The sequence below is a fragment of the Monodon monoceros genome, unplaced genomic scaffold (assembly GCF_005190385.1).
Source record: "Monodon monoceros isolate NGI ecotype Baffin Bay Population unplaced genomic scaffold, NGI_Narwhal_1 Super_Scaffold_18, whole genome shotgun sequence".
NCBI classification, from domain to species: domain Eukaryota; kingdom Metazoa; phylum Chordata; class Mammalia; order Artiodactyla; family Monodontidae; genus Monodon; species Monodon monoceros.
In genome coordinates this window covers 76,579,576-76,607,192 of record NW_021703774.1, presented here as the reverse complement: position 1 = coordinate 76,607,192, position 27,617 = coordinate 76,579,576, and the positions used below count along the sequence as shown (strand labels likewise).

Here is a 27,617-nt window from a genome sequence, read left to right as displayed (position 1 = left end):
AGAATATACTTTGAAGTGTCTCTGAAATAAGCATAGGAGACAGGACTTGGGACCGGCCTTGGGGATTCTGAGTAACAAATGTGACCAAGGTTGGCTGAATCCAGGTTTAAAGCTGGCAGCTAGTGGTTGACTTGCTGATATAAACAGTGTCAGTAGTTCAGGTCTTATATTTCCAGTACCCACTTTCAAAACAAGAATGCTTGTAGTCTCAAACATGTGGCTTCTCTGACTTCTGACTTCTGTGCTGATGTAAAAAGCGCTATTCTTAGGAATAAGGAGTAAAGGTTTTGATCTTGGATTTGCTTCTTACTCACGGAGAGATATTGTACAAGCTAACTGTACTCTCTAAGCTTCATGCTCCTCAGGTGTAAAACGGCAATTCCTCTCCTACAGATTTCACAGTGGGTTGGTGATGTTAAACTGAGAGACAAATGCAAGGAAGTACTTATTAAGAACATAATGTATGGACTCGGGCTTTTGTACAATAAATAAATCAAGCTGAAATAATGCAACCTTCTCAGAAGGTCATACCATGTATCTCTGAATTTAAAAAACAAACGAAAAACCCAAATAATACTTGCTAGAATAGTCAGTGTGGTCTCTTGGGAGATAAATAGATTAAATACAATAAAGCAGGTACCATCTCAGTGACAAATGAATGATAATCATCAACCTATTTTTATGAGATCTGAACACAAATTGGTTCAAATGGCATCCCAAGGATTATAAGCCTAAAACTTCTACATATTACTTTTTAAAAGGGGTGGGATAGAGAAAGTGAGCACCTGTGACAGTAAGGACTTCAGAGAGACAAAAATGAAACACCCACTTGCCAAATTGCTACTTACCTCAATCACATTTGTGTGAATAAATAAGGCCGAGTGTGCCTCACATAATTGAGGATTCAGATAGCTATGCCTTCTTTGATTGCTGTTTTTTTTTCCCCACAGAATTTCGCTGATGGGATTTAGAACATTGCTCTATTTGAAGGCTACAAATCGTTATTCATCAAATGAAGCCAATGATCAGGTACACCAAACTGTGTGTCCCCGAACTATAACTGTTCGCTTGTGAGGAAAGCTGCCTTAATAGGAGTGCGTGGACCACAAGATAGAAAAGACTTTTTGTGACTCGTTGAAACTTCCTATAGAAACCCCACCAATTTCTTCACCTCCTGGCACACGGGATATGCTAATTCTTTGGCTTTTGCTGACCCAGCTTGTAAAACCTTCTCTAAGTGGTCCTTGTTCGTCTTCAGTTTTTCAATTTCACTCTTAATTGGAGCAAATTTCTCAATCACAGCATCTGCCACCACCAGCTTGTAGCGAGCGGTGTCGATGCCAGCGCTGCGGCAGACCACCTCCTCCACAGGGAGCCCTGTCACTGCTGCATGGATGGCCACCAGGTTGGACACGCCCCCTCGGCTGGCTGGCTCGTAGGTGACCTCCGAGGTGAAGTCCGTCACAGCCTTGCGGAACTTCTGCACTATCTCCTCCGGGCTGTCTGTTATTCTGACAGTGGCCAGTTTATCAGGGTCTGATTTTGACATCTTGGCAGACGGATCTCGCAGGGATTTTACCTTCTTCATTGACGCTAGGTAAAAACACCAACACACACGTACCAGAAACAAAAATCAAACAAAAAAACAAAACCATAAAACACCAATAGGAATGTCAGTGTCTAGATCTTAAAAAGTGCCAAGAACACCAAATAACTTTATTATTTTTATCTGATTATACTCATTGTAATAAATTAGCAATTTCTATAAGCATGAAAGTAAAGGTGTCTGAAATGTGCAATAAAATGTTAATATTTTGATCATATTTTCATGCATCTGTTAATGCATATATAAACATAAAAACATATAATCTTACACAAATGAAATTGTATCAATCATACTGTTTTTGCTGTGCATACCTATTAAAAAAAAGTATTGTCTATTTCCTTCTTCTCTGCTCTTCCTTATTGGCTAATCACCCCCTGCCCACAACCACTGCCCTTCCTACCCCCATGCCAGTTTTCACAACCTGTGGCATCTTTCCATTTCTTTACGCATGATTATATAAGTAATTACCAACACACACACACACACACACACACACACACACACACACACACATGCAAGAGAGAAGTGACTTGTTTATTGCTCTGATAGAATTAAGATGTTAAGCTGTGCTTCATAAAACCTGTGTTATTAATAATTGCCTAATTTATGGCTATTACAGAAACATATAAAGTTGAAATAGGTAAAATAACAATTAGCCAAAGCATTAAAATAGTCCCCGTTGCTAAAAGAAGGTTGATTTCAAAGCATGGGGTGCCCTGAATTTATTTGTGTGAACTGTTGGAATAACTTAGTAATTTGTATCCACCTTATGTTTCTAAATTGACACTAGGCACATGTTATACTCTTTAAAATGCAGCCACCTGAATAAAGATGGGCAGAGCTTAGGTTCAGTGATCTCCGCCCCTGCCACAAGTTTACACTGCTACCAAAATGTTGATAGAGATTTACAGCTTTTTTTTCTCGAGAAGATTCCAGACGAGCATAGCCTTGCAAGCAGATGAGGTTTTGGATTCAGTAGGTAGATTGTACATTCTATCTCAGTTGTATATTTAAGAAGGCAAAGTGCGAGGATGATCAATGCCCTCTTGTTTTATCTAGATTATGATCCAGCAGTTCTCACTCTTATGACTTTTGTTCTACTGTGAATAGAGAAGGCAAGGTCAGCTGGCTTTGGAACCAGAAGAGCTCAATGTAGGGCCCAGCTTTGCCACCAGCTAGATACGCGACTTGGATACAAAGTCAGGCTTGCCAGTCCTTAGTTTACTCATCTATGAAATAGGGAAAGATACCTGCTCTACCAAATGAGATATGTTTATATATATATACATACATATATATATATATGATACTCTATAATGAAAATGATTATTTGTAGTTTCTAGTCTCTCCCATACTTTTCAAAATTTTGGTTATTTTAGTCAATAATCCAATGAGGTCTACTAGTCCTACATTACAGAAAAAGATGGGATTCTCATTATAAATCCTGAAATCTGTGCACGACGAAGCCAAGTTTAGTCCTAAGAAAGTTCCAAGCTTCTCAGTCCGTTATCCAATCCTCTCTTCAAAATGCATCCTGATTTAAAAACTGTATGTTTGTTACTTACTCAGAATGGACCTGGGTACTGGGAAGAACTCCCCGTACTTCTTGTTAAACCCCTGTGCTAGATCCTGAACTAGCTCCATGTGCTGGACTTGATCCTCCCCAACAGGAACGTGTGTGGACCTTTAATAAAACACAGACAGAGAAACTCAGCAAGGCTCCTGCTTATACTAAAATGATATTGCAAGCAGCTGCATTTCCCATGCCTATTTCACTGCTCATGTTCAACAAATGTTCACCAGCTACGGAGGGAGTGTTGAGACCCAAGTCTTTATCTGTGTATCAGACAAATGGCAAGGAGACATTTGTCTACTCTAGTTCTGTTTCTTCCATAGCAGAAGAATACAGCCTTCAACAGCAGGGTGACAGGATCTTGCTGGGAGGGAGGAATGGTATCTTATATAGCATATGTTCCAAGCCTAAGTGTATTTTAAACCACTCCTCTTTCCCTCACCCAGTTAGCACATATTATCCTAGCTTTGACCAGATGCTTTTTACTTCAGAGCTTGCACTCACACTTGAAAGACACTCCAGCCCACTCTTCAAATCAAAGATGGCAGAAAGCTCTTTGGGCAAGAGTTTTCCTTCCCTGTCACACAGCGAGTAACTCAAGATCTTTTTGGAATATGCTCTTTCGTTTTCAAGTAAATTGTAATCACAGAACAATTAATATACTGCAGGGAACTTAAATGAACAACATCTATTAGTACAATGTTGATGGATCTCCAAAACAATGTTGAATGAAAAAAGCAAGTCGCAGAAGACATGTAGAGTACATGAACATTTATCTTCAAAGTACATATGACAATATTATATATTGTTTATAGATGCATACATAAGTATAAAAACATACTGGAAGCTCCTCTACAAATTCATGATCATAGCTGCCTCTAAAGAAGGAAAGAGAATGGGTCGGGGGAAAGGAACAAAGGAGACCTTGATTTTAGCGGCAATATTTTATTTTATTAAAAAATGAAGATGGGGCTTCCCTGGTGGCGCAGTGGTTGGGAGTCTGCCTGCCGATGCAGGGGACGCAGGTTTGTGCCCCGGTCCGGGAGGATCCCACATGCCACAGAGCGGTTGGGCCCGTGAGCCATGGCCGCTGAGCCTGCGCATCCGGAGATTGTGCTCCGCAGGGGAGAGGCCCCAACGGTCAGAGGCCCGCGTACCGCAAAAAAAAAAAGAAAAAAAAAAATGAAGATGTAAAATGAAAATTATCAACATATAAGGACTTTATTTATAATTAGTTTAGTCCCATATATAAAGATTGCAGTGTTGGATCATGACGAGGTACATCAAACAAGGGAAGAATTAACCATTATAGAGAAGTCTTGACGGGGAAAATGTTATACTGAAATATTAGTGGGGAAGGAGACAGGTGACTTTAAGTATTTAATGTTTGGCTGGGAGTTGACATTTGATAGTATAGTTAATAAAGTGCTGTAGTATCTTGATCAAGGAAGTTTAATATTCTGCCTATGAAAGCAGCAGCCTTAAAGTAAACTTGAATATTTAAATGACAATTGTACATATGAGGAGAATAGCAACTTTTCAAAACAACCACAGAAAAGAAAAACTGCTAGAAAACTATGGTACTTTGTTATAGAGAGAACTTCCTAGCCTCGTGGTTAATTAGTGGTCCTTGAAAAACTGGAAGAGATATTATTTTCCTTGTGAATTACTGTCCACAGGCTACTGGTTTATTGAAAATAGTTGTGTAGAGCATGAGGAAGTGGAGATAGTTTTGACTATCATAAAGACTAGCTACTTTATCCCTGATTTAAAGCTATACTACAAAGCTACAACCATCAAAGCAGATTATACTGGCAGAAAAACAGACACACAGATCAATGGAACAGAATAGAGAGCCCAGGAATAAACACATGCATGTACAGTTAATTAATCTATGACAAAGGAGGCAAGAATATACAATTGAAAAAAAAAACTCTCTTCAATAAATGGTGTTGGGAAAAATGGATGACTACATGCAAAAGAATGAAACTGGACCAGTAACTTACACCATATACAAAAATTAACTCAAAATGGGATTAAAGACTTGAATGTATGACTTGAAACCATAAAATTCCTAGAAGAAAACATAGGTGGTGATCTTCTTTACATTGGTCTTAGGGATATTTATTTTGGATCTGATTCCACAGGCAAGGACAACAAAAGCAAAAATAAACAAATGGGACTGCATCAAACTAAAAGGCTTCTTTTTCATTGACTTTCTTTTTTTTGTTGTTTTTTTGCGGTACGCGGGCCTTTCACTGCTGTGGCCTCTCCCCTGCGGAGCACAATCTCCGGACACGCAGGCTCAGCGGCCATGGCTCACGGGCCCAGCCGCTCCGCGGCATGTGGGATCTTCCCGGACCTGGGCATGAACCCATGTTCCCTGCATCGGCAGGCGGACTCTCAACCACTGCGCCACCAGGGAAGCCCCCTAAAAGGCTTCTTTGTGAAAGAATTAAAAAGTAAAGTGCTGAAGGTGAGAGAATGAAGCAGGATGAGACATGGTAGCAGTGTATCCTGGTGACTATTCTTTTTCATGTGATACATCTGCTCAGAGAATGAAAGAGCCAGGCAGACAGGAGTAAGAGAAAATCTAAGGCAGAAATACTAACCTTAGATAGTATTGTTGCTAGTATTGTTGTGTTGCTTAGTTGAGCAACACAAACAATTGCGCTAGGTGCACAGTGCACCATTCTGCTCTCCTGTTGAATTCTGAGCAGGGAATTCAAGTAGCGTCCAGGTAGACAGAAGGTGGACACAAGGGCCTTTCATAGATTTTGTCTATGGGCAGACACTATTTGAATATAGTTTTCTTGTTCCAATATGGATTTTAAAAACCCAACACATAAAAATCAATTGATCAAACAGACAAGTAAAAGGCCCCAATAACAGGGCCTATGAAAAATATCGTGGAACAAAGGAAGGGGAACTTTACCCTTCAGACCCTGAGGAAGGTCAAACATTTGAAAAGCACTTTTACAAGAAACAGTTCTGTCTTGTTTTTTTTTTTTTTGCGGTATGCGGGCCTCTCACTGCTGTGGCCTCTCCCGTTGCGGAGCACAGGCTCTGGATGCGCAGGCCCAGCAGCCATGGCTCACGGGCCCAGCTGCTCCGCGGCATGTGGGATCCTCCCGGACCGGGGCACGAACCCGTGTCCCCTGCATCGGCAGGCGGACTCTCAACCACTGCGCCACCAGGGAAGCCCCTAGTTCTGTCTTGTTTTTTAAAGAAAATTGCTGGGTAACCTCAATAGGATTAAAAGACGCATGGCTGTTATGAGACATGAGCAAGAAATCACAAAAGGGGAAAAACATACGTGGTGATAGAACACAATAAAATGAAGGGAAAGTGAAATGATGAAATAAAACCAAACACATAATAGAAGAATTGGGAGAAGTAGGAGCAGAATCCTAAGGACAGGTCATATCAGTGACATGGATAAGAAACTTGAGGCTCTTCAGGAACTCAGAGCAAGAGGAAAAAAAGAAGTGTGATGAGCAAATGACAGGTTGGAGGACCATCCTCTGATCTAAGATTATGGTCCTCCTCAGGAAGACATCAAGATCATATGAACGAAGCAATAACCTCAAACAGAAGGAGGATTTACTGAATTAAGAATAAACAAGTAAGCAAACAAAACTGAGTATTGAAGGAACTCAACAAGTTTTAGGAAAAAAACACTGGAGAATCACAACAAAACACAACCCAGAAGAAATTTTAAATGACAAGTTAAAGAAAAAAATCCTATATGCCACAGTCAGAAAATAAAGACAAAAATAAGAGAAATCAGGTTGATAATACAATGGAACAATGTTTATAGGGTTGTGAGAAAAAAGTATTAAAAACCTAGCCAAGCTGTGTTTTATATGTGAACTATAATAATAATTATGATGACGATAATGAAGTAGCTAATAGCTACTGAACACTTCCTATATGCTGTACACTTTGTTAAGCACTTTTAATGTATTATTATTGTACTTAATCCCATTTTACTGATGAGGCAAACTGAACAGAAAGAAATTCTCAGGCATGTAAAGGACTGGAAAAAAATTTGAAGCAAATCTACTGACTGAAGAACTCAGAAATGGAGATGCCAAGGTATAAGGACTGGCTGTAAAGACTAAAAACATAAAGTCTAAATTTTGGTTACAATTTGAAATAGAAAATGATGTAGTCTAAAATCAAGCCATTTAAATAAAAACAATCTATTGAAAATCCCAGGTTAGTTTACAAAATCAAAACGAAGTATGAGTATAGACTGAGGATCTACAAGTGTGATTAATAACCCATCTTACCACATGATATCACGATAACATTTATTTGGAATGATTAGCAAAAGATTCAAAAACACATTTTTGAAAAGAGAGAAACTGGCATATAAATGGACAATGGCCAGACATTATATGGCCAAAAAACTGACCCCAAACCTCTGGAGCAACTAGCTCAGGAGGCCAAACCACAGTCTCTGCAGCAATGGGCCCAGCATGGTCAATGACTGCCAATGTCCCAGTTCTTTGTCCTAGCTTTGTCCAACTCAGGACCAACCAGAGAAAGTCAAATATGCTTCCCAAACCAATCACATAAGATGCCCCATTTCTAGTTAGTCAGCCTCCAGCTTCCCCGTGGCAACAACCTCTAAACAGAGCATCCCTGAAGACTTTCTTTCCTATAAGGCCTCTGTACTCCCCTGCTTGCCAGCAGAACACAAGTGATGGTGGCTGAGTCTCTTGCTGTGACAAGTTCTGAAAGGCTGTTTTCTCATTTGGGTGGTCTTTGTTTAAAGATGGTCACTGCTAGAATTAAAAACAGAAAGCACACCTTCCAAACATTGGAATACATAAAAGCAAAAAAACCACAATCTATATAGCAAAAGGCAGAAAACAAAGAAAACATTAAAATCAATAAAAACAGAAAACATTTAATGATGTGGGAAAATATAAGCCAAAAAAAATAAACAAAAACCCAGGATGCAAGTTTTTTGGAAAATACATATAATGTACATTCAGATAAAGGAGAGGCCACAGCGGTTAGAGGGGGCGCTCTGCTGTCAGGCAGTTCTGGGGTCAGATTCCTGCTCTGCCACTCACCAGTTGCGTGTTCCTGGGAGAGGTATTCAACCTAAATCTGTTTCATTTTTAAAGCTGACTAATAATAAGTTCCTACTCATGGGGTTGCTTGATGAGTGAGTAAAATAATGCATGCAAAGCTCACAGTTTGGTGCCTGGTAAACAGTGTGCAAACAAGGAATGTTAACTTCAAAAACTGGTTTGGAGGAAATGCACCAATATGTTAAAAAGAACAGAAATAGTAGCAGTGATTTTTAATTTTTTCCTGTTGAATAGAGAATGCTTAAATTATAATAGAACATTGAAATGAACCTGTGAGCGACTGCTGACTCTCCTACTACTAGACCCTATAAAGACAGAAAACAAAATGGTGTATCCTGGAAAGTTTACAATTCAAATGTTTAAGGCAGGGAGCTGGATCTATTGAACATATTGCTCTTCTATCCTACCAGAATGTTCCTCCCTTAAATCCTGCCTATTGTTGCCTTGATTTCAGGTCTAAGCTTAAATATCACCTCTTTGGAGAAGACTTTCCTAACTACCATCTCCACAGTTGGCTTTCCCCTCTTATTCTTTTTCACAGTATCTTATTTATTTTCTTTATAGTATTAACCCTAGTCTAATTATTTTACTTCATTTGTTTGTTTATTTAATTGTATGTTGTTTTCTCCCCTGCTATCAAATAAGCTTTTTGAGAACTTGTCTTGCTTTTCAATCTATTTCTAACACCTACTAGATTTGCCTGGTAGGTAGGAGAAGCTCAACAAATATTTCTTCAATAAATGAATGATCTTAAGAGGAAGTAAGTATAATGTATATAGTTATATACCACGAGAAAAATTATAATAAAATAAGCTTATGATCAGACTGAATCTAAATCATAGCTCCAACAGCTACTAGCGAGTTACCATAGCCAAGTGTCTTACTGTTCCTAAACCTCCATTTCCTCGACAAAATGAGGATCATAATGGTGCTTACCTCTTACTGTTGTTTCAAAGATTAGATGAGCTAACCAAGCATAGCACAATATTTGATAGTAAGAGCTCAATCAACACTGGCTATAACATATATTCATTAACATCTGATACCATGAAGGACAAAATGATACAAGAAAGGTATATTAGGGACCTTGATGTGAGGTACCTTGTGGCTTTTTTCAAACCAGGACCATTTTCCTTTTTGATAGCTGACTCATACCACGAACATAAATATCAACATAAAATCCCAGAGACAGTCACAGACCTGGGCAGCAATCCTGATTTGGGAAGAAGAAATATTTCAAACTGATAGTTCATATATCTGATTAGGTTATACCCAAATACAAATGGTATGTTATAGAATTCTAAGGAGTCTTTTAATTTAAGGAAAACAGAGACAGGATAATGAAGCCAAAGGGAAAATCCAGGGACCATGACAAAGGATCAGGAAGTAGTTTCTCTTCTTCTAAGGTCAGTAAATGAATTTAGGAAATTCTACAAAATGATTGTTAGTCCATGTCCAGTGCTCTCTTCCACACAGCCTGGAGAAGAAAGTCACTGGCTTGACAAGCGGCAAAAACAAAAATGTTCCTTTTTATGTTTCCCTCCTGTCCACAACCCTGTACGTGCTCCCCTCTGAGATGTACGTGCACACGCCCACCTTCCTAAATTCCTGTCCTTTGACTGGACTTTGCACTCCTGTCTTGTAATTATAGTGAGGCTGACACACAGAGGTTACCTTGACTCCCCCAAACCAAATTAGTCAACAGGGCAGGTTAAAAAGCAATTACAGTAGCCCATAGGAAATCACAATGGACTGCAACTAACACAGAAAAAACAATTACCATAATCAATACACTTTAAGCACATCAAAATGAATATTTCCACATGTCAAAATGGTTCCAGATTCACCAAGCAACCAAACTAAACAGAAAACACATTTAGTTTTCATAATGACTCTGCATGTGTCTTTGCCTTATGTCGGATCCTAGCCTCTTTTCTTACAATTCTGTGAGGTTTTGCTTTTTCAAAAAAGGATTAAAAAAATTTTAATTTTTTTCACCTGGACCTATTGCTCCACTTGGCTTTTTCATCTGATTTTAGTTTGTTTGTTTCTAGTCTTTCCTCCCCCTGCTCCAGCTGGTCCTTTCACCTCCTGTAATTTATCTTGGCCCTTACTTCTCATCCATTGAGTTTACACTCTACATTAATTCAGTCTGTCTTTGATTCTGCTCACTTATGGGGCTGATTCTCTTCACATTTCAACCTCTCTACTCACACTCTTCCTCTCACTTCAAATAATTTAGTGCTGTTCTTTTAAAATTTATACCCTACATAATGATCTCCACATTAATATGTCTTCTCTTTTTCCCCATTTTCTTTTTTTTTTTTTACTTACCCTGACTGTACTTTCTTAGACACAACATAAAACAAAAGTCTTTCATAATTTTGATTGTTACAACTTCTGTCACACAATAATGCGTCTGATCATCTTCCTTGGTGACTAAACCATTTTTCTTTTGCTTAGTTCCTTGTGGCATCTACGTTTACTTGGGATCCACCCCACCCCTCTGGCAGAATTAGTGTCCAGATGAATAATCATTGCCTACAAATATCTGCTCACAGAGATTTATTTGTTCTCTTATTTTTTTTCCTACTACTTTGGCTGTGTTTATGCATTTTCGGCGCTACTGCCTTTAACCAGCCTGGCTGCGATAGGAGTTTGGTGCCGTTTTTCCTTTTGTAAAGGATGAATTCACCACCACTGGTTGCTTGTTGGCTATTCTGTAATGACTCTTTAATTTAGCAATTATTTATTGAAGACCTATGCTATGCAAGGCCTGGTGCCAGTACTATGAGAGATATAAAGAAGGTTTTAACTTCTAGGGAGTTAGCTTCCAAGAGGAGAGAGAACACCAACTGAAGCTATAAATTCTTCTGGCTAGTCCTCTTACAGTATTCCCTATCTCAATGAATGGCAACACCATCAATCTAGCTGCATAAGTCATAAGGAACCTGGGGACATCCCTGATAGCTCTTTCTCGTACACATCCAATCCATTATGAAATCTTATCCACTTTACATCCTAAAATCTCTTAAACTTGTCTCTTCTCTTCATCTTCACTGTCACCATCATGGTCTAAATAGGCTAACGAAAGAGCCTCTTAATAGACTACCCTGGCTGCTCTTGTGCCCCTATAACTCATTCTGTGTATTTTAATTATTTCTTTTAAAAGTACAAATCAAATCATTTCACTCTGTCCTTAAAAGTGCACAAATAGCTTCCCCCTGCTTTTAGGAGAGTGTACTGGATTGTCTCTTGATCTCTCAGCATCATTGTTTCCTTCTACGTTATTTCTTGATTTTCAGGGGCTAGCAGCCTGTAAGCTACATTTCTCAGACTGCTTTCCAGTAGGGTTCTGGTTTACTGTAGGCGCTTGTCTGATAGCTCAAAAGTGAAAGAGAAAGAGAAGAAATGATTGCTTTGGCTGTTGTTGGGTAAGTATGTGAACCTCAGCAGAGTACTGAAATGACATTTGGCCAGCAGCTTTCAGAATCTCATAAACATTCAGGACACACTGACTTCGCAAAGAAAGAATGTAATGCAAAAACTAGATGTCTCCAAAGCAGTTTTAGGAATGAATTATCTCAGCTGTTCTCAATGGCAGTGGTCTGATCCCCAGACATTACAGCAACTCAGCTTCTCTCTGGAATTACCAAGTCTGACGTTTCCGACCAATCATCTTACTCTCTGTACTCTTGGCTTGGGGTTGGTTTTGGTTCTGCTTACTCATAGTTCCTTGAGGCCTCTGTTTCCACATTTTCCTGTGTCATTTCAGCTTTTGCTTTCACTATCTTCTTATCCTCTTCCTGTATTTCTCTGTTCTAGTTCTTGAGAAAGAGAAACTGAGTAGCCCAGGTAATCACTCTCATCTCTAGTTGAGCAGACTTAGTGGTACCTCTCTAAAACTTCTTTTTTTTTTTTTTTTTTTTTGCGGTACATGGGCCTCTCACTGTTGTGGTCTCTCCCGTTGCGGAGCACAGGCTCCGGACGCGCAGGCTCAGTGGGCATGGCTCACGGGCCCAGCCGCTCCACGCCATGTGGGATCCTCCCGGACCGGGGCACGAACCCGCATCCCCTGCATCGGCAGGCGGACTCTCAACCACTGCACCACCACGGAAGCCCAAACTTCATTTTTTTATCTGTAAAATGGGAATAACACCACTTAACTGTCTTGCAGAGCTGTTGTGAGAATCTGAATAGATAATGTATGTGTAGCAGCCAGTATGGCACCTAGCAAATAATGCTCACATGTGAATTCCTTCTTCCCTTTCCCTCAAGTCCATGCATAGTGCATTTTTCTAGATTAGTGGCCTTACAGTTACTTAACAAGTATTTGCTGTATGTTAATAAAAACTATGTATGTGTGTATATATATGTGTGTGTGTGTATATATATATATATATATATATATATAGAGAGAGAGAGAGAGAGAGAGAGAGAGAGAAATATTTAGTTAATATATATATCTAGCTATTGGAACTTAGATATTCAGAATAATAATGTAGATATAAAATAAAAAATTATAAACACTTGTTATTTTTGAGTATTTTGTCTCTCTTCATATACCTGCTATTTTATTTAAATGCTCTCAAGCTTAAGATGGTCTCAGGTCTCCATTCCTGGGTTCCTTACGAAGTTCTGCCAAAACAATTACATTAATCTCTCATACACTTATCTGGAAGGCTCCTCTTCCATTCCCTTCCCTCTTGTTTGTTCTCCACCCCACCATGTACCACTCAATTCTAATGCTGATTTTAACAAAAGCAAACATGAAATCTATAACTGCCCTGCACATCAACATTTTATGAAGACGCCACATATACATTTTCTGGTGAGAGAAAATATGAATGTTTTTTGTATCTATTTTTATTTTTTGTATTTATCTATGTTTATAATGTATATATTCATAGACATTCTAGTTATGATATTTTTCAAAATCCAGAAATATCTGAAACAAAACCAAACAAAAAGTAACCCCAAGTGCTTGAGCTCTGTTATAGGCAAAACAATGGTACAGGCTAAAAATCAGACCTGGGTTTGAGTCCTGCCTCTGCTACTTATTTTCAAGCAATTAGGAAATTTCTAAACTTGGAAGGAAGCACAGTGATACAGATGAGAACTGTATGTTAGCAGAATAAATGTTGTAGTAGACAGAGCTGATTTTATTGTACTTGTCTGCACACTTTGCAGGGGTCCAAATGACACATATGCCCTGGTGTGGCAATGGCGCCCCGGGGAATAGTCTGAAGGAAGATGGCAGGAGGAAAAAGCTCAAAGGAACAGAGTCTATGGGATGGAGCATGGTGGCTGGTAGCAGTATGTCCAGCCTGGGACCAGACAGGAAAGAAACGTAGGGCTATCTCTCTTTAGAAAAGGAGCGTGCAGGTACCAGCTCCACATCTTTGATCTAATCGTGGCATTACAGGGAGATAGTTTCTAGTTTCTAGGCTAAGGTAGGAGACAATCATCTTGAATACTGATAATTACCTAGTTTTGTAGAAAAATACTTTTGTCTGTTTAACAAGTTATATATAAAATATCAGAAGCCTGATGGGGATAGAAAAACATATGTCATGAAAATTTTCTTTTCAGAAAATAGGAAAAAGAAAGGCATCTTATGGCATTCTTAGTACATATTCTAACCACCAAATAGATCAGTAAGCATTAAAGAAGGAATATTTATAGTATGGGAATTTTTTTGCTACTGGGAGTAGGCTGGGGTTACTGAGGCTGGAGAAGTACTGCTTATCCTTGGAAGCCTTAACCGACTGTGAGAACCTGCTGATGTTGGGCAGAGTAAGACAGACAGGAAGCTATCGGAAAGCTCTTGGTGTTTACCTGCCCCCTCTGAAATAATTATTGTTTTGTGTAAGAAAAGAGGACATTCTCAACTTCAGGCTTGGGTTGAAAGAAAGGTAGATGATACGACCGATTTGGGGATGTTAAGGAGATATTTCTGCCAATATCAGCCTTTTAAAATGTTGCTTGCACTCTTAAAATGTTTGTATTTATATACTAGGTGATATCAATTCATACATAATCTGTTTAATAACCCCCTGAGCTATGTCCCATTAATGCACTTTATGAATGAAAGAAACTGCAGGATTTTTATCATTCTGACAATTGTATTTTCGGGCACGTGATAAAAATAAATTCATCATCACTTTGTTATATATTATCTATATTGCTCTGGTTGTTCATGTGATGATCTTGTTTCCTAACACAACGGCTGGCTCCTTAAGGAAGGTGAGCACTGGCCTCGGGAGACCATAATCACGCTCTGAGGCTCCTCTGTCCACTGTCTGGCTGCGTGGGTTGGGCAGATTGCTTAACCTGCCTGGGCCGCATTTGTAAAGCAAGGGAGTCGAAGAAGAGGCCCTTTAAAGCTCCTTCCCACTCTGTGCTCCATGGTATCACAGAGGGCAGTCATTCTTGTTCAAGTTTACTCTTTTTCACAGCCCTGAACTCAGAGAACTCCCCCATTATAGCTCTTGAACTGTTGAAGAAATCTGTTGTGCTTGTGTGCTTCCAAATCCTGGTGCTGAAAAATCAGCCTTTGGTTCTATGAAGAAGTAGCCCTTGAAAACGAAACTAGACATAAGATTGTAATAGTCAAAGACATCATCATCAATCATAGCCAAGTGACAGATTTCATTTTAATCCTTTAATAGTGATTTTTCTCATATTTACAGGTGACAAAATCAAAGTTCTTTACAGAACCTTTCTAAGTAAATATGCTACTTCACTGGGAAATATATTATTAGACCCTCATTAGACTTTCATTTGCTGCTCCTGGAGAAAAGTGTTCTAGATTTCCCAGGATAAGTCAAAAGTTACTTATTATAAATAATAAATGCTATCAGGGGTCCAGCATTCAAGTTAATATATCAAACAGACACATAATCCTAACACATAAGTTTGAATCAGAATTAAAGATAGATTGCATGTACTAATGGACATTCCTTATATGTAAAGTTAAGCAGCTATTCTTCTAGCTGTTTCCATCATAATTGCACGAGGGCTCTGAGGTCATGTCACAAGGTACATATACTGTCATCTCCATGCTATTATCACATTTACATGCAAAGAATTCTAGTTTTCCCACAGAAGAATCACTATTTTGTTTTTATAAATTTATTTTATTTTTATTTATTTTTGGCTGTGTTGGGTCTTTGTTGCTGCGCGCGGGCCTTCTCTAGCTGCGGTGAGCAGGGTCTACTCTTCGTTGTAGTGCATGGGCTTCTCATTGTGGTGGCTCCTCTTGTTGCGGAGCACAGGCTCTAGGCACGCGGGCTTCAGTAGTTGTGACTCACGGGCTCTAGAGTACAGGCTCAGTAGTTGTGGCACACAGGCTTAGTTGCTTCGCGGCACATGGGATCTTCCCGGACCAGGGCTCGAACCCGTGTCCCCTGCATTGGCAGGCGGATTCTTAACCACTGCATCACCAGGGAAGCCCAGAAGAATCACTTTTATGGGGTCAAGGTTTTAGGGGAAAGGGGTAAAAAAGACCCATATAGTTTCTCTTTTTCCTCAGAAGCTTTCACAGTAGCAAGGTTTGGCCATGACTGTATGCTGACCGGGAGGCTTTATCTCTAAAAGGCCAAATGGGGGCCGAGGGAGGTGATGTGGGGATAGGAGGGAAGAATCAGGAGAGGAATGGGGTCAGAAGCCCTGGCCAGCCCTCCAGAGAGTGCACGTATCCTCTAGCTGTATAGTTTTGAGACCTGTAAGTAGCAGCAGTAGCTGACTTACAGATTATGGGTCCGAGAAAAGTGAGGGCACCCTAAACCATGTTGAAAAACTTGATCTCAACCTGCAGGTCCAATATAGCAGCCACAACAGCAGGCAGCTATTTAAATCGAAATTAATGAAAGTTAAATGCAAGTTAAAATTCAGTTCCTCCGTCAACATTTCAAGTGCTCAATAGCCACATGTGACTACCGGCTATGGTTTTAACGCAGGCAGAGAACATTTCCGTAACTGCAGCAAGTTCTATGGGACAGCATTGCTTGAGAGTCTAGATTATACGAGAAATCAACATTTAAAACTCTTGAAGTGTAATTATTACTAGGGAAGGATATATTCTATAGTGGTTAAGAGCACAGATTTTGTACCCAAACTTTCTAGAGTCAGATCCTGGGTCCAAGCCTTGCTAGCACATGACCTCGAGCAAGTTACTAACCACTCTGAGCCTAAGTTTGCATATCTGTAAACTAAGGATGACGATGGTATAGTTTTATAAGGTTGTTGTGAGGATTAAATGGGTTAATGTATGTAAAGCACTTATAATTGTTTCCAACACATGGCAAGTGCTATTTAAGGGCTACTTCTCTTTTTTTTTTTTGCGGTACGCGGGCCTCTCACTGTTGTGGCCTCTCCCGTTGCGGAGCACAGGCTCCGGACGCGCAGGCTCAGCGGCCATGGCTCACGGGCCCAGCCGCTCCGTGGCATGTGGGATCTTCCCGGACCGGGGCACGAACCCGTGTCCCCTGCAGTGGCAGGCGGACTCTCAATCACTGCACCACCAGGGAAGCCCTAAGGGCTACTTCTTAATATTATTAGTTTCACATTAAAACATACTTCTATAATTTAGTATTATTACCAGGGAATAGACACAAAGAGATTCATGTGTCTGATCCTTTCTGTACCCATCTTTCCCTGTGAACCGAATCTTTTTGAGATAGGTGAGACATTCTCTTGTCAGCATGACTACATCTAGGACGAGGGGTGAACTCTGGTCCTTACTTGTACAGCAGAACGTCAGCTGCCTGGAGTACTGGGTAGGTGAGCAGGCCCATGGTTCCATTCTGCTTCTCCTTGGCAGTCTTTGCCTGCGGGGGTGGAAAGAGAGGAGGGAAACAAATCCGACATGAACCTAATTATAATGCTAAATTAGGAAATCTTTAAAGCAAGCAAGGGGTGATTTGAAGCCACCTGTAACAACATTCTATCTCAGTTCCTGTTAGTAACTCTGGCCATCTTCTGGCTGGCTTGTCTCCATGCTCCAGCCTTGGGCAGGAATAAGGTGAATCCGCTTCCCCACCGCCCCTTGAAACGATCCTGCACTGCCACTATATCTTTTTCATTTTATTAAAGTAAGGACATAAGATTTTCTAGGTTCCAAATCAGATAAATTCTAGATTTCACAGGGAAGGTCAGAAAATACCATGAAATCAAATTTCTATAAATTAACATTAGTTAACATCAAATTGTTTGTGGAAACTTCCCAGAAAGTCTCACGCTCTGCTATTGACAAAACTGTAATGTTCCCTTAAAATCACATTAAAACAAAACAAAAAACCAGAAAATCATGGCATTAAAAACAATGAAACTAAGAGAAAATTTCATCTAACCAATCCTAATTACCTGTCCTGAGAGTAAAGTGATCCAATAAACAGTACAGGTGGTATAAATCAAAATATTTCCTTAACAGGGAAGCTGATGGAAACACTGGAGGTGATACTAGAAATATTTAACAACTGGCGAGCACTGGGTGCTGAATGTGAGCCCTAGTGATACTAACTCCCTTGCTGCAGGGAATCTGGCTTTCTGAGCAGAGCTACTTATTAGCAGGGACTATTGTGTGCAGTTCACTGGTAATTGCTTCTAAGGCCTAGGTATATCATATCTTGTAAAATGATAAATGGATATTTTGGTATATTTTGGTGTGTAGATAAGTTTTATTTGTTGAGTTAATATGAATCACCTCCCTGAAATCCAAAGATTCCTGAATGAAATGAACAACTCAATTTATAAATTTGCATGATTCTGAGGACCAAACTCACATGCTCACAACTCGGGGTTCCCCAACCAAAATGCAGACACACCCTTTGAGACTGGGTCTGAAAACAACAGCTTCTCTCTTTAACCATCTTAATGTTCCATAATTTAGTTACAAATTTTTCTAGTTACTTCAAGTAGTTTCTGGCTTACAGCACTACTAATGCTATAGGCCATTCATAGGAAATTTGAAAGTTTGATCATACAATTCCTTCAGTACACCTTATTACTACGTTCATGATAAAGGCCAGTTTGCAATGATCATAGGGTAATTATAATAAAAATTTAATTTGGGGGGCTTCCCTGGTGGCGCAGTGGTTGAGAGTCTGCCTGCCAATGCAGAGGACACGGGTTTGAGCCCTGGTCTTGGAAGATCCCACATGCTGGGAGCAACTAGGCCCATGAGCCACAACTACGGAGCCTGCGCATCTGGAGCCTGTGCTGCGCAACAAGAGAGGTCGCGATAGTGAGAGGCCTGCGATGAAGAGTGGCCACCGCTTGCTGCAGCTAGAGAAAGCCCTTGCACAGAAACGAAGACCCAACACAGCCAAAAATAAATAAATAAATAAATAAAAATAAAGGAATTCCCTTAAAAAAATTTTAATTTGGAAATGAGCAAATGGGAAAAGAACCCAGTCTTTAAAAATTGCTGCTGTCGGGCTTCCCTGGTGGTGCAGTGGTTGAGAGTCTGCCTGCCGACGCAGGGGACGCGGGTTCGTGTCCCGGTCCGGGAAGATCCCACATGCCATGGAGCGGCTAGGCCCGTGAGCCATGGCCGCTGAGCCTGCGTGTCCGGAGCCTGTGCTCCACAACGGGAGAGGCCACAACAGTGAGAGGCCCGCGTACCTCAAAAAAAAAAAAAAAATTGCTACTGTATTAGATTTATAGTCTTTTTATATTAGAATACTGGACCTTGAAACTACAAAGGAAGTGGGGAGGTGTGGAGAGCTCTATTACTTATTGGATGCCTATTATGGGCCCCAGGTGCCTCACAACTGTGCTATCTCATCAATCCTCCAAATAACCCTGACCTCTCCAGCCCTGACCCTACCCTTCCTCCCCACTGTTTTGTCCCTCACTGCCCCAATCAAAACCAACCTAGGGGTTCTTATCTCTTCCCATAGAACTGGAACCTTTCCCTCCTAAAACTTTTTACACTTTGATTGTTTGTTTAACTGTCTGTTCCCAAATAAACTATAAGCCTCATGAAAGGGGCTGCATCCATCCATCTTGGTAACTGTAATACCTCCAGCCCTTAGTGTGATATGAGACTAGCAGAAGGCATCACCAGTATTTGTTAATGAAGGAATGACCACAGAAGGCAGTATACCATGCTCTACAGTTAAGACTGGCTTTGAAATCCATGTTTTCCCCAAAGATAAGAAATCACGGACTAGTAGAAGCCTTCTTCAGAATCATTCACTAGTAACGTGTTACCAGGAGGTCCTCAGACACTATTTTAAAGTGGGAGGGACTTCTCTGGTGGTGCAGTGGTTAGGAATCCACCTGCCAATGCAGGGAATACAGGTTCGATCCCTGGTCCAGGAAGATCCCACATGCCGCGGAGCAGCTAAGCCCGTGCGCCACAACTACTGAGCCCACGAGCCACAATTACTGAGCCTAGGTGCCTACAGCCCGTGCTCCACAAGAGAAGCCACCGCAATGAGAAGCCCGCAAACCACAACGAGGAGTAGCCCCTGCTTGCCCCAACTAGAGAAAGCCTGTGTGCAGCAACGAAGACCTAACGCAGCCAATTAAAAAAAAAAAAAAGTGGGAGCATTTCCCATTAAATCAGTTCTTATAAAAGGATTTCAGCGTTCAGTGTTCAGCTTAGCATTACCATATTACGATAAAATGGGAAAGTCTTGCCCCAAACCAAAATACGGTAGAGAACATTACAAAATTTTGTTTCTAACTCCTGGCAGGTAACGATTCTGCAGCATCACCAGTACCTCCTATTTAGACACTGCCACATTAAAGCTCTGTCTGTTTCTCTCTGCAGCATATGTGAAGCCTTCTAAATAGGAAATCAAAGGCTTTTGAGGAAATCAGTGGCCCTGAGAATATGCTGGAAATACGCTTGATACTGATATCAGTGTTGACATAGTGGCGGGCCACCTACCCTCAGGTTATCCAATTGCAAAAATACATGGGAGTAAAGTACTTTGAATTACCCAATTTATATTTCTCTGCTGAACTTCTTAGAAAAAGAATAGGCTTAATTTTTCTGTGGGTTTGAATTGTTGCTTGGACTCAACTTGTTTAAATATTAAATAAAATATGTTGTCTCTTCTCCCCACAATGAAAACATTCTGGCCTTAATGCCAGTTAATTCCGGTGGAGGCAACTTCAGAGTCCAGTAATCCAGAAATGGTGATTGTTTGTTAATTAGAATGTGGCACGTTCAAAGTCATTTACCAAGTCTATGTAAAGGTCACTCAGGACCGACAATGCACAGATAAAATCAAATAATTAATAAGCTGGATATTTTCATCCAGTTTTTCAGTTGGAAAGAATCTTAGAGAACCCTCTTACTATCTGTTTCATACCCTGAGGCGGTGAGGTTAAAGATGCTGGTCTAGCTAGCTGCTAGAGTAACAGACCAGGGAGGCCAGCAAACTCAGGATTCCCAGAGCCTAACACAAAAATAAACAGAAAGAGGAAAAATAGCTGCACTGGGAACTGAACTTCTTTCTGTTTATTAATCAGATCACTGGCATTTACCTTCCACTGGTGTAAATGTTGTAATCGGGGTAGTCTGACCATGCAGGTAAGGATCCAACTTAATTGTGTGTGTTCAGACACCTGAAGAAATAAAATAGAACATTAACAAAGGTGGTCAATATCTTCTTGCATATAAGGCAAAACCAAACAGACAACAGGTATTACCTTGGCTAAAAATACCCCAAATGAGGGTAATTAAAAAAATTAAGGGGGCTAATTCATAATGCATAGAATTTTAGATGAAGAAGACATCTTCAAAACTACCCAATACCATTACTATTCTAGTGTTTAAATCCTCTTCACAACATCCCTAGCAAGCAGCTGACAGTGAGAGGGTTTCATTATGTCCTGAGGCATCTATTTCAGCACAGGGCATCTAGTCAATATTTTATAATAACTTTGTATGATGTGTAATCTATAAAAATATTGAATCACTATGTTGTACACCTGAAACTAATATAATATTATATGTAATATATGTCAATTTAAAAAGCCAATGTAATTAAGAAGACACACACATGCACACACACACACACATGCACGCATGCACACTGGTCAAACCCTCTCTAAACGAATTCTAAATATATGAAAGCAGCTGTAATATCTTACATGTAAATGGCAAAGAAGGGTACTGGACTTAAAGACTGAGTCCTTTAGACCCAGAGAAATTTGAAATTTAGGAATCACTTTATCATCTGAAAGCATGTTTTTAGATAGTTTCTATTTCTTCCTTTTTTTTTTTTCTTTTAAGAAGAGGTTTAGTCAACAAGAAAATATAACCTTTTCCCAATTTGTTTTTGTTTTAACCAAATTCAATCAAGTCACCAAATCTGGCAACAATTGGGATGATTCTTGGGTCCAGGCCAGGTTCTAATTGGTGACCTAGAATTTAAGGCCTATGCATCCTGTTTCTGGACCCTGGGGATTCCGAGCCCTTCATCCATTGTGGCTTTTTGTGTGTGTGCCCATCTGATTTCCTTAAAAAGCAGAGGCTGTTGCCAGCTCTGAAAAGTGGCCCCAAATGTGTTCTTTGTGGGTTTTGCAAATGGAACATAAAGGAATGAAGCTGAATCAGCCCAGGCCTATTTTACTAGCAAGGAATCGCCATCTGGCATAAGACAATTTCTCGTTTTTTTCCCTCAAGTCATGGAGAGGGAAGAGCTGTTTTTCACATGTTTGACAAGGAATCGCTTTTAAAGTTTTGCAAGTCGCTGGGTTGAATCTGTCATCTTTCTTCCAAGAGGCGTTTGGGATTCATTGAGGGCAGTGACTTTGACAGCACTGTCCATGCAAATTGCTAACTGCTGCTGTAAACAAACAGCTATCAGACAGAAACAGTAACCCTGGATGGAAGCAAGAGGATTACAGTTGCTTCCAATCACCAAGCAAAACACATTCCCATTAGAACTAATAAAACAAGAGCTGTTTTTTGACATGAAGAAGTAGGAGAGATTTTTTTTGCTTCTTTACTGAATTGGGGAAAGGAATAAAAACACAGAATATAACCATGGACATGTGGAAAGAGACAAGATGATTCCTTTCCTTCAACTAGGGCTCAAGAGCTCAGCTTTGGTGATATGCAAACAGCTACCATGATGTCTCCATGAAGTCAAGTATTTTCCAGTAGCTTTTTATTTGGCTATATGGAATGAAACTTATTGAATATTCTGCAGAGATCTTCCTGGTGTTTCCAAATTATGTGGCATTAATTAATTCAATTATCCTTATTTGGAAAAAGTAAGTAAAAGGTCAAAGGCAATTAATTTTCACAATTTATCTATAATATTATAATTTATAACATAAATTAATGTATCATTAATAATTACACAAGAAAGTAGTACACTTTAGGATTTAGCTCTCTTAATTTATTCATATTCATGGCAACTGCTTGGAAAAGGTCAGATTTCTATCTGGAGAAAAGTGAAAATGGTATTAAATATAGTACATTCTGCCTTATGTTGTAAAATCACAAACAAAATAACAATATAATCTGGCTTAGCCACAGAGAAACAAAAGCATGGAACAATAAGGTGGTCTGTTGACCATCCACAAATAAGTCAGCAGTGATTAAAGGTTTCTGACCTCCTAATTATAACAAGTAAAGACATATGTATTCTTCAGTTAACAGCAGTTTTGCCCATCTTGTTCACTGTTGTAAAACAAGAATCTGGCACACTGGAGGTGCTCAATAAATATCTGTTGAATGTATGAACAATAACAAAGGCTGCAGAAAGAATGGTTAGGACCAAAAAGAATCCATTAGATTTAGCAATGGACTTGTTGGTGATCCAGGCAAAAGCAGGTTCAGGGGAGTGATTGGGATGAATGCTAAATCTATTATAGAGGGGTGGGTTGAAGCGTGACTAGGAGGCAGAATATGAAGGCAGACGTACAAGAAGTATAGCAGAGTGGATAAGAACTCTCTCTCTGAGCTTAGGCTACCAGATCTGAATGCTAGTTCTGCCACTCAGTAGCTGGGTAACCCTGTGTAAATGACTTAACCTCTCTGTGCCTCAGTTTCATCATTTATAAAATTTATAAAATGAGCACACAGTAAGCACTCAATAAATGGTAGTTATTATGACTATAGATAACTTTTAGAAAGACTCTTTTAACTTTTTATTCTGAGATAATTATAGATTTGCATATAGTTGTAAGAAATAATACTGAGAGATCCAGTAAACCCTTCACCCAGGTTCCCCCAGTGGCAGCACCTTGCAGAAATATAGTGCAATATCACAACCAGGAAATTGAATTTGATACAATCCATCCACCCTATTTAGATTTTACCAGTTTTACATGTACTCATTGTGTGGGTGTATTTAGTTCAATGCAATTTTATCACATGTGTAAGACATTTCTTTTTTAAGGAGTACAGAAATGAAGGTAACTAGTAAGGATTAAGAATAAAAATTTTGTTTTGTTTTGCGGTACGCGGGCCTCTCACTGTTGTGGCCTCTCCCGTTGCGGAGCCCCGTTGCGGAGCACAGGCTCCGGACGCGCAGGCCCAGCGGCCATGGCTCACGGGCCCAGCCGCTCCGCGGCAGGTGGGATCCTCCCGGACCGGGGCATGAACCCGTGTCCCCTGCATCAGCAGGCGGACTCTCAACCACTGCGCCACCAGGGAAGCCCTTGTTTTGTTTTTTAAGGTGGGATAGACCTACATCTTCCACTGAAATAGGAGGAGGAGAAATAAATATAGATGAGGATCTATCTTGTGGGATAGGAGCGGAGAGCAGAAAGTGAGAGAACTTCAACTCTAATGAGTTCTGTTATCTCTGAAAACAGAAGACAGGGTGATTAGAAATAAATGAGGTAAGAAATATACTCAGTGGAATTGCTGGGTTTGAAAGGAAGGAATAAAAGATATTTTGGAATAGAGCTGTCTAAGACTTGATGCTTTGCTGGTGTTTTTGTGAATGAAAGAGGACAATCATCTGTAAAATACACTCATGGGGAAATACTGGTATTCTTCAGGGTAGACTAAAATGTTCTGCCTAAATATTTAAAAATTTTTAAAAATTTGCAGAAAAAATTAAATCAGTTGATTCCATCTTTCCTTTGGTCAGTAAGGATTTTTAATACGATCTAAAAAGTACTAAACATAAAGCAAAAATCTTGATAAATGAAACTACATTAAAATTAATGATGTCTCTTTATCAAACACCACCATTAAAAGAGGGAAAAAAGGCAAGTCAGAGTGGGAGGAGCTATCTGCAAACCTATACAGATTATACTGGTACACAGACTATGTAAAGAATTACCTACAGGGCTTCCCTGGTGGCGCAGTGGTTGAGAGTCCGCCTACCGATGCAGGGGACACAGGTTCGTGCCCCGGTCTGGGAAGATCCCACATGCCGCGGAGCGGCTGGGCCCGTGAGTCATGGCCGCTGGGCCTGCGCGTCCGGAGCCTGTGCTCCGCAACGGGAGAGGCCACAACTGTGAGAGGCCCGCGTACAGCAAAAAAAAAAAAAAAAAAAAGAATACCTACAAATTAATAAGAAAAAAAGCAGATAACCTTATACAAATTGGCCAAGTGCATTAAATGCAAATTAAAGTCATACTGAGATACCACTACACTCTCACCAGAATGATTAAAATGAAAACCCCAAAATACTACCAAGTATGGCAAGGATATTGAGTAAACAGAACTCTTATACAGTGCTGTGGGAATGTAAATTGGTCCACCAACTTTGAAAACTGACTGTATCCACTAATGCTCAGCATTCATATAACATATGACCCAGGTATTCCATGTCTAGGTATATACCTAACAGAAATGTTTACATATGTTCACAAAAATACCTGTGCAAGAGTATGCTGTAACAGCACCATACTGTAAGTAATCCAAATGTCTACCTACAGAGAATGTATAAATTGTGGTATATTCACTCAACGGAATACTACAGCAATGAGGAAGACTGAATTACATTTAACAGGAAAGAATCTCACAAACTTAATGTTGAATGAAAGAAGACAGACATAAAAGAGTGTATACTAAATGGTTCAAATTATATTAAGTTTAAAACCAGGCTATCTTAGGGAAGGGATGTTTAGTGATTGGAAAGGGGCATAAAGAGCAATGCAAGTTACCCATGTAACTTGTACATGGGTGTGTTCAGTTTGTGAAAATAGGTAAAAGGCTTGTAAATCTAACTATATTTGGCCTTGAATAAAAGTTAAAACATTTCTGGTGTTTAAAATAAGGTGGAGGGACTTCTGGAATAGCAGAGCAACAACCTCTGAAAATCTGTTCTTCCATAAAAGCAATGAGAACACAAGCAAAAATTGTCAAAGTCAACTTTTACAGAACTCTGGAAAATTAGCCAAAGGCTTGCAATAAGCTGAAGAGTATTTATTTAAGAAAAACATCCAAATCCCAGTAAAAACAGAGAGCTTTGTGGCATTTTAACTTGCCCGATTCCCATTAGCCTCTCCCCGTATCTGTGGTAGCCATGAAAACAGCAGCCTAGCAGCCACTGGAAGGGAATGTGAGGGTTTGGAGCTCCTCATAAAGATCCAGCCCCAGAGAATCATCACTACTCGACCTGACAGCTCTCCATTTGGAAAATGGGGAAAAGCCCCATTTGCAGGGCTGGCTATTATCTGACCTGATTAGCGCTCACTCAGTGGGAAAAGCCCCAGCCCTAAGACACTTTTCAAACATATCATCAGCAATGATTTAATATTACAGTTGCCTGAGGTGCTGATACCAGTAGGAGAAAACAAGAGGCTGTCTAGAAAACTTAAGGAGAAAAGCTGGGAAATGATATGCTTACAGAGTACTTTTGAAAGACCTGACACATTCCTGGGCCTCCAGCAGGCCACAAGTATGTGCAGGGCTGTGCAAACGTCCAGGAAAGATCTAAGAAGACCCTAATCTCTTACCTCTAGCTCACCTTGAGGCCCTGTGTAAGCCAGAAGTACATCCTTACCTTTATGGTCAACTGGTTTTCAACAAAGACGCCAAGACAATTCATTGGGGGAAAGAATAGTCTCTTCGGGCTTCCCTGGTGGCACAGTGGTTGAGAGTCTGCCTGCCGATGCAGGGGACACGGGTTCGTGCCCCAGTCCGGGAAGATCCCACACGCTGTGGAGCGGCTAGGCCCGTGAGCCATGGCTGCCGAGCCTGCGCATCCGGAGCCTGTGCTCCGCAATGGGAGAGGCCACAACGGTGAGAGGCCCGTGTACCGCAAAAAAAAAAAAAAAAAGAATAGTCTCTTCAACAAATAATGCTATGGCAACTGAACATCTACAGGCACATATCTACAAGCAAAAGCATGATGTTGTAGCCCTACCTCTCACTATACATAAAACTTAACTCAAGATGGATCACAGACCTCAGTATAAAAGCCAAAACTATAAACTGCTTAGAAAAAAAATAGGAGTAGGTATTCATGACCTTGGTTAAGCAGTGATTTGTTAGTCCATATGACACCAATAGTACAAGCAACGAAAGGAAAAAACAGATAAACTGGTCTTCATCAAAATTTTAAAATGTTGTGTTTCACAATAAATGCTGGAGAGGGTGTGGAGAAAAGGGAACACTCTTGCACTGTTGGTGGGAATGTAAATTGATACAGCCACTATGGAGAACAGTATGGAGGTTCCTTAAAAAACTAAAAATAGAACTACCATACAGCCCAGCAATCCCACTACTGGGCATATACCCTGAGAAAACCGTAATTCAAAAAGAGTCATGTACCAAAATGTTCATTACAGCTCTATTTACAATAGCCCAGAGATGGAAACAACCTAAGTGTCCATCAACAGATGAATGGATAAAGAAGATGTGGCACATATATACAATGGACTATTACTCAGCCATAAAAAGAAATGAAATTGAGTTATTTGTAGTGAGGTGGATGGACCTAGAGTCTGTCATACAGAGTAAGTAAGTCAGAAAGAGAAAAACAAATACCGTATGCTAACACATATATATGGAATCTAAGGAAAAAAAAAAAAAAGGTCATGAAGTACCTAGGGGTAAGATGGGAATAAAGAAACAGACCTACTAGAGCATGGACTTGAGGATATGGGGAGGGGGAAGGGTAAGCTGTGACAAAGTGAGAGAGTGGCATGGAAATATATACACTACCAAATGTAAAATAGATAGCTAGTGGGAAGCAGCCGCATAGCACAGGGAGACCAGCTAGGTGGTTTGTGACCACCTAGATGGGTGGGATAGGGAGGGTGGGAGGGAGGGAGACGCAAGAGGGAAGAGATATGGGAACATATGTATATGTATAACTGATTCACTTTGTTATAAAGCAGAAACTTACACATCATTGTAAAGCAATTATACTCCAATAAAGATGTTAAAAAA

At 40.1% G+C, this 27,617-nt stretch overlaps 1 protein-coding gene across 1 annotated transcript in view; it reads right to left on the bottom strand.

The window, feature by feature from the left end:
- Nucleotides 1-911: 911 nt before the first annotated feature.
- WARS2 (tryptophanyl tRNA synthetase 2, mitochondrial) overlaps nucleotides 912-27,617 on the bottom strand; it is an 85,728-nt gene continuing 59,022 nt past the window's right edge. The window contains exons 3-6 of the mRNA XM_029228667.1: nucleotides 20,792-20,872; nucleotides 17,033-17,118; nucleotides 3,172-3,290; nucleotides 912-1,593 (exon numbers count right to left, since the gene is read on the bottom strand). Of these exons, the coding sequence (XP_029084500.1) occupies nucleotides 1,145-1,593; nucleotides 3,172-3,290; nucleotides 17,033-17,118; nucleotides 20,792-20,872 (735 nt within the window). The 3' untranslated portion in view covers nucleotides 912-1,144. The remainder of the gene's footprint in view (nucleotides 1,594-3,171; nucleotides 3,291-17,032; nucleotides 17,119-20,791; nucleotides 20,873-27,617) is intronic.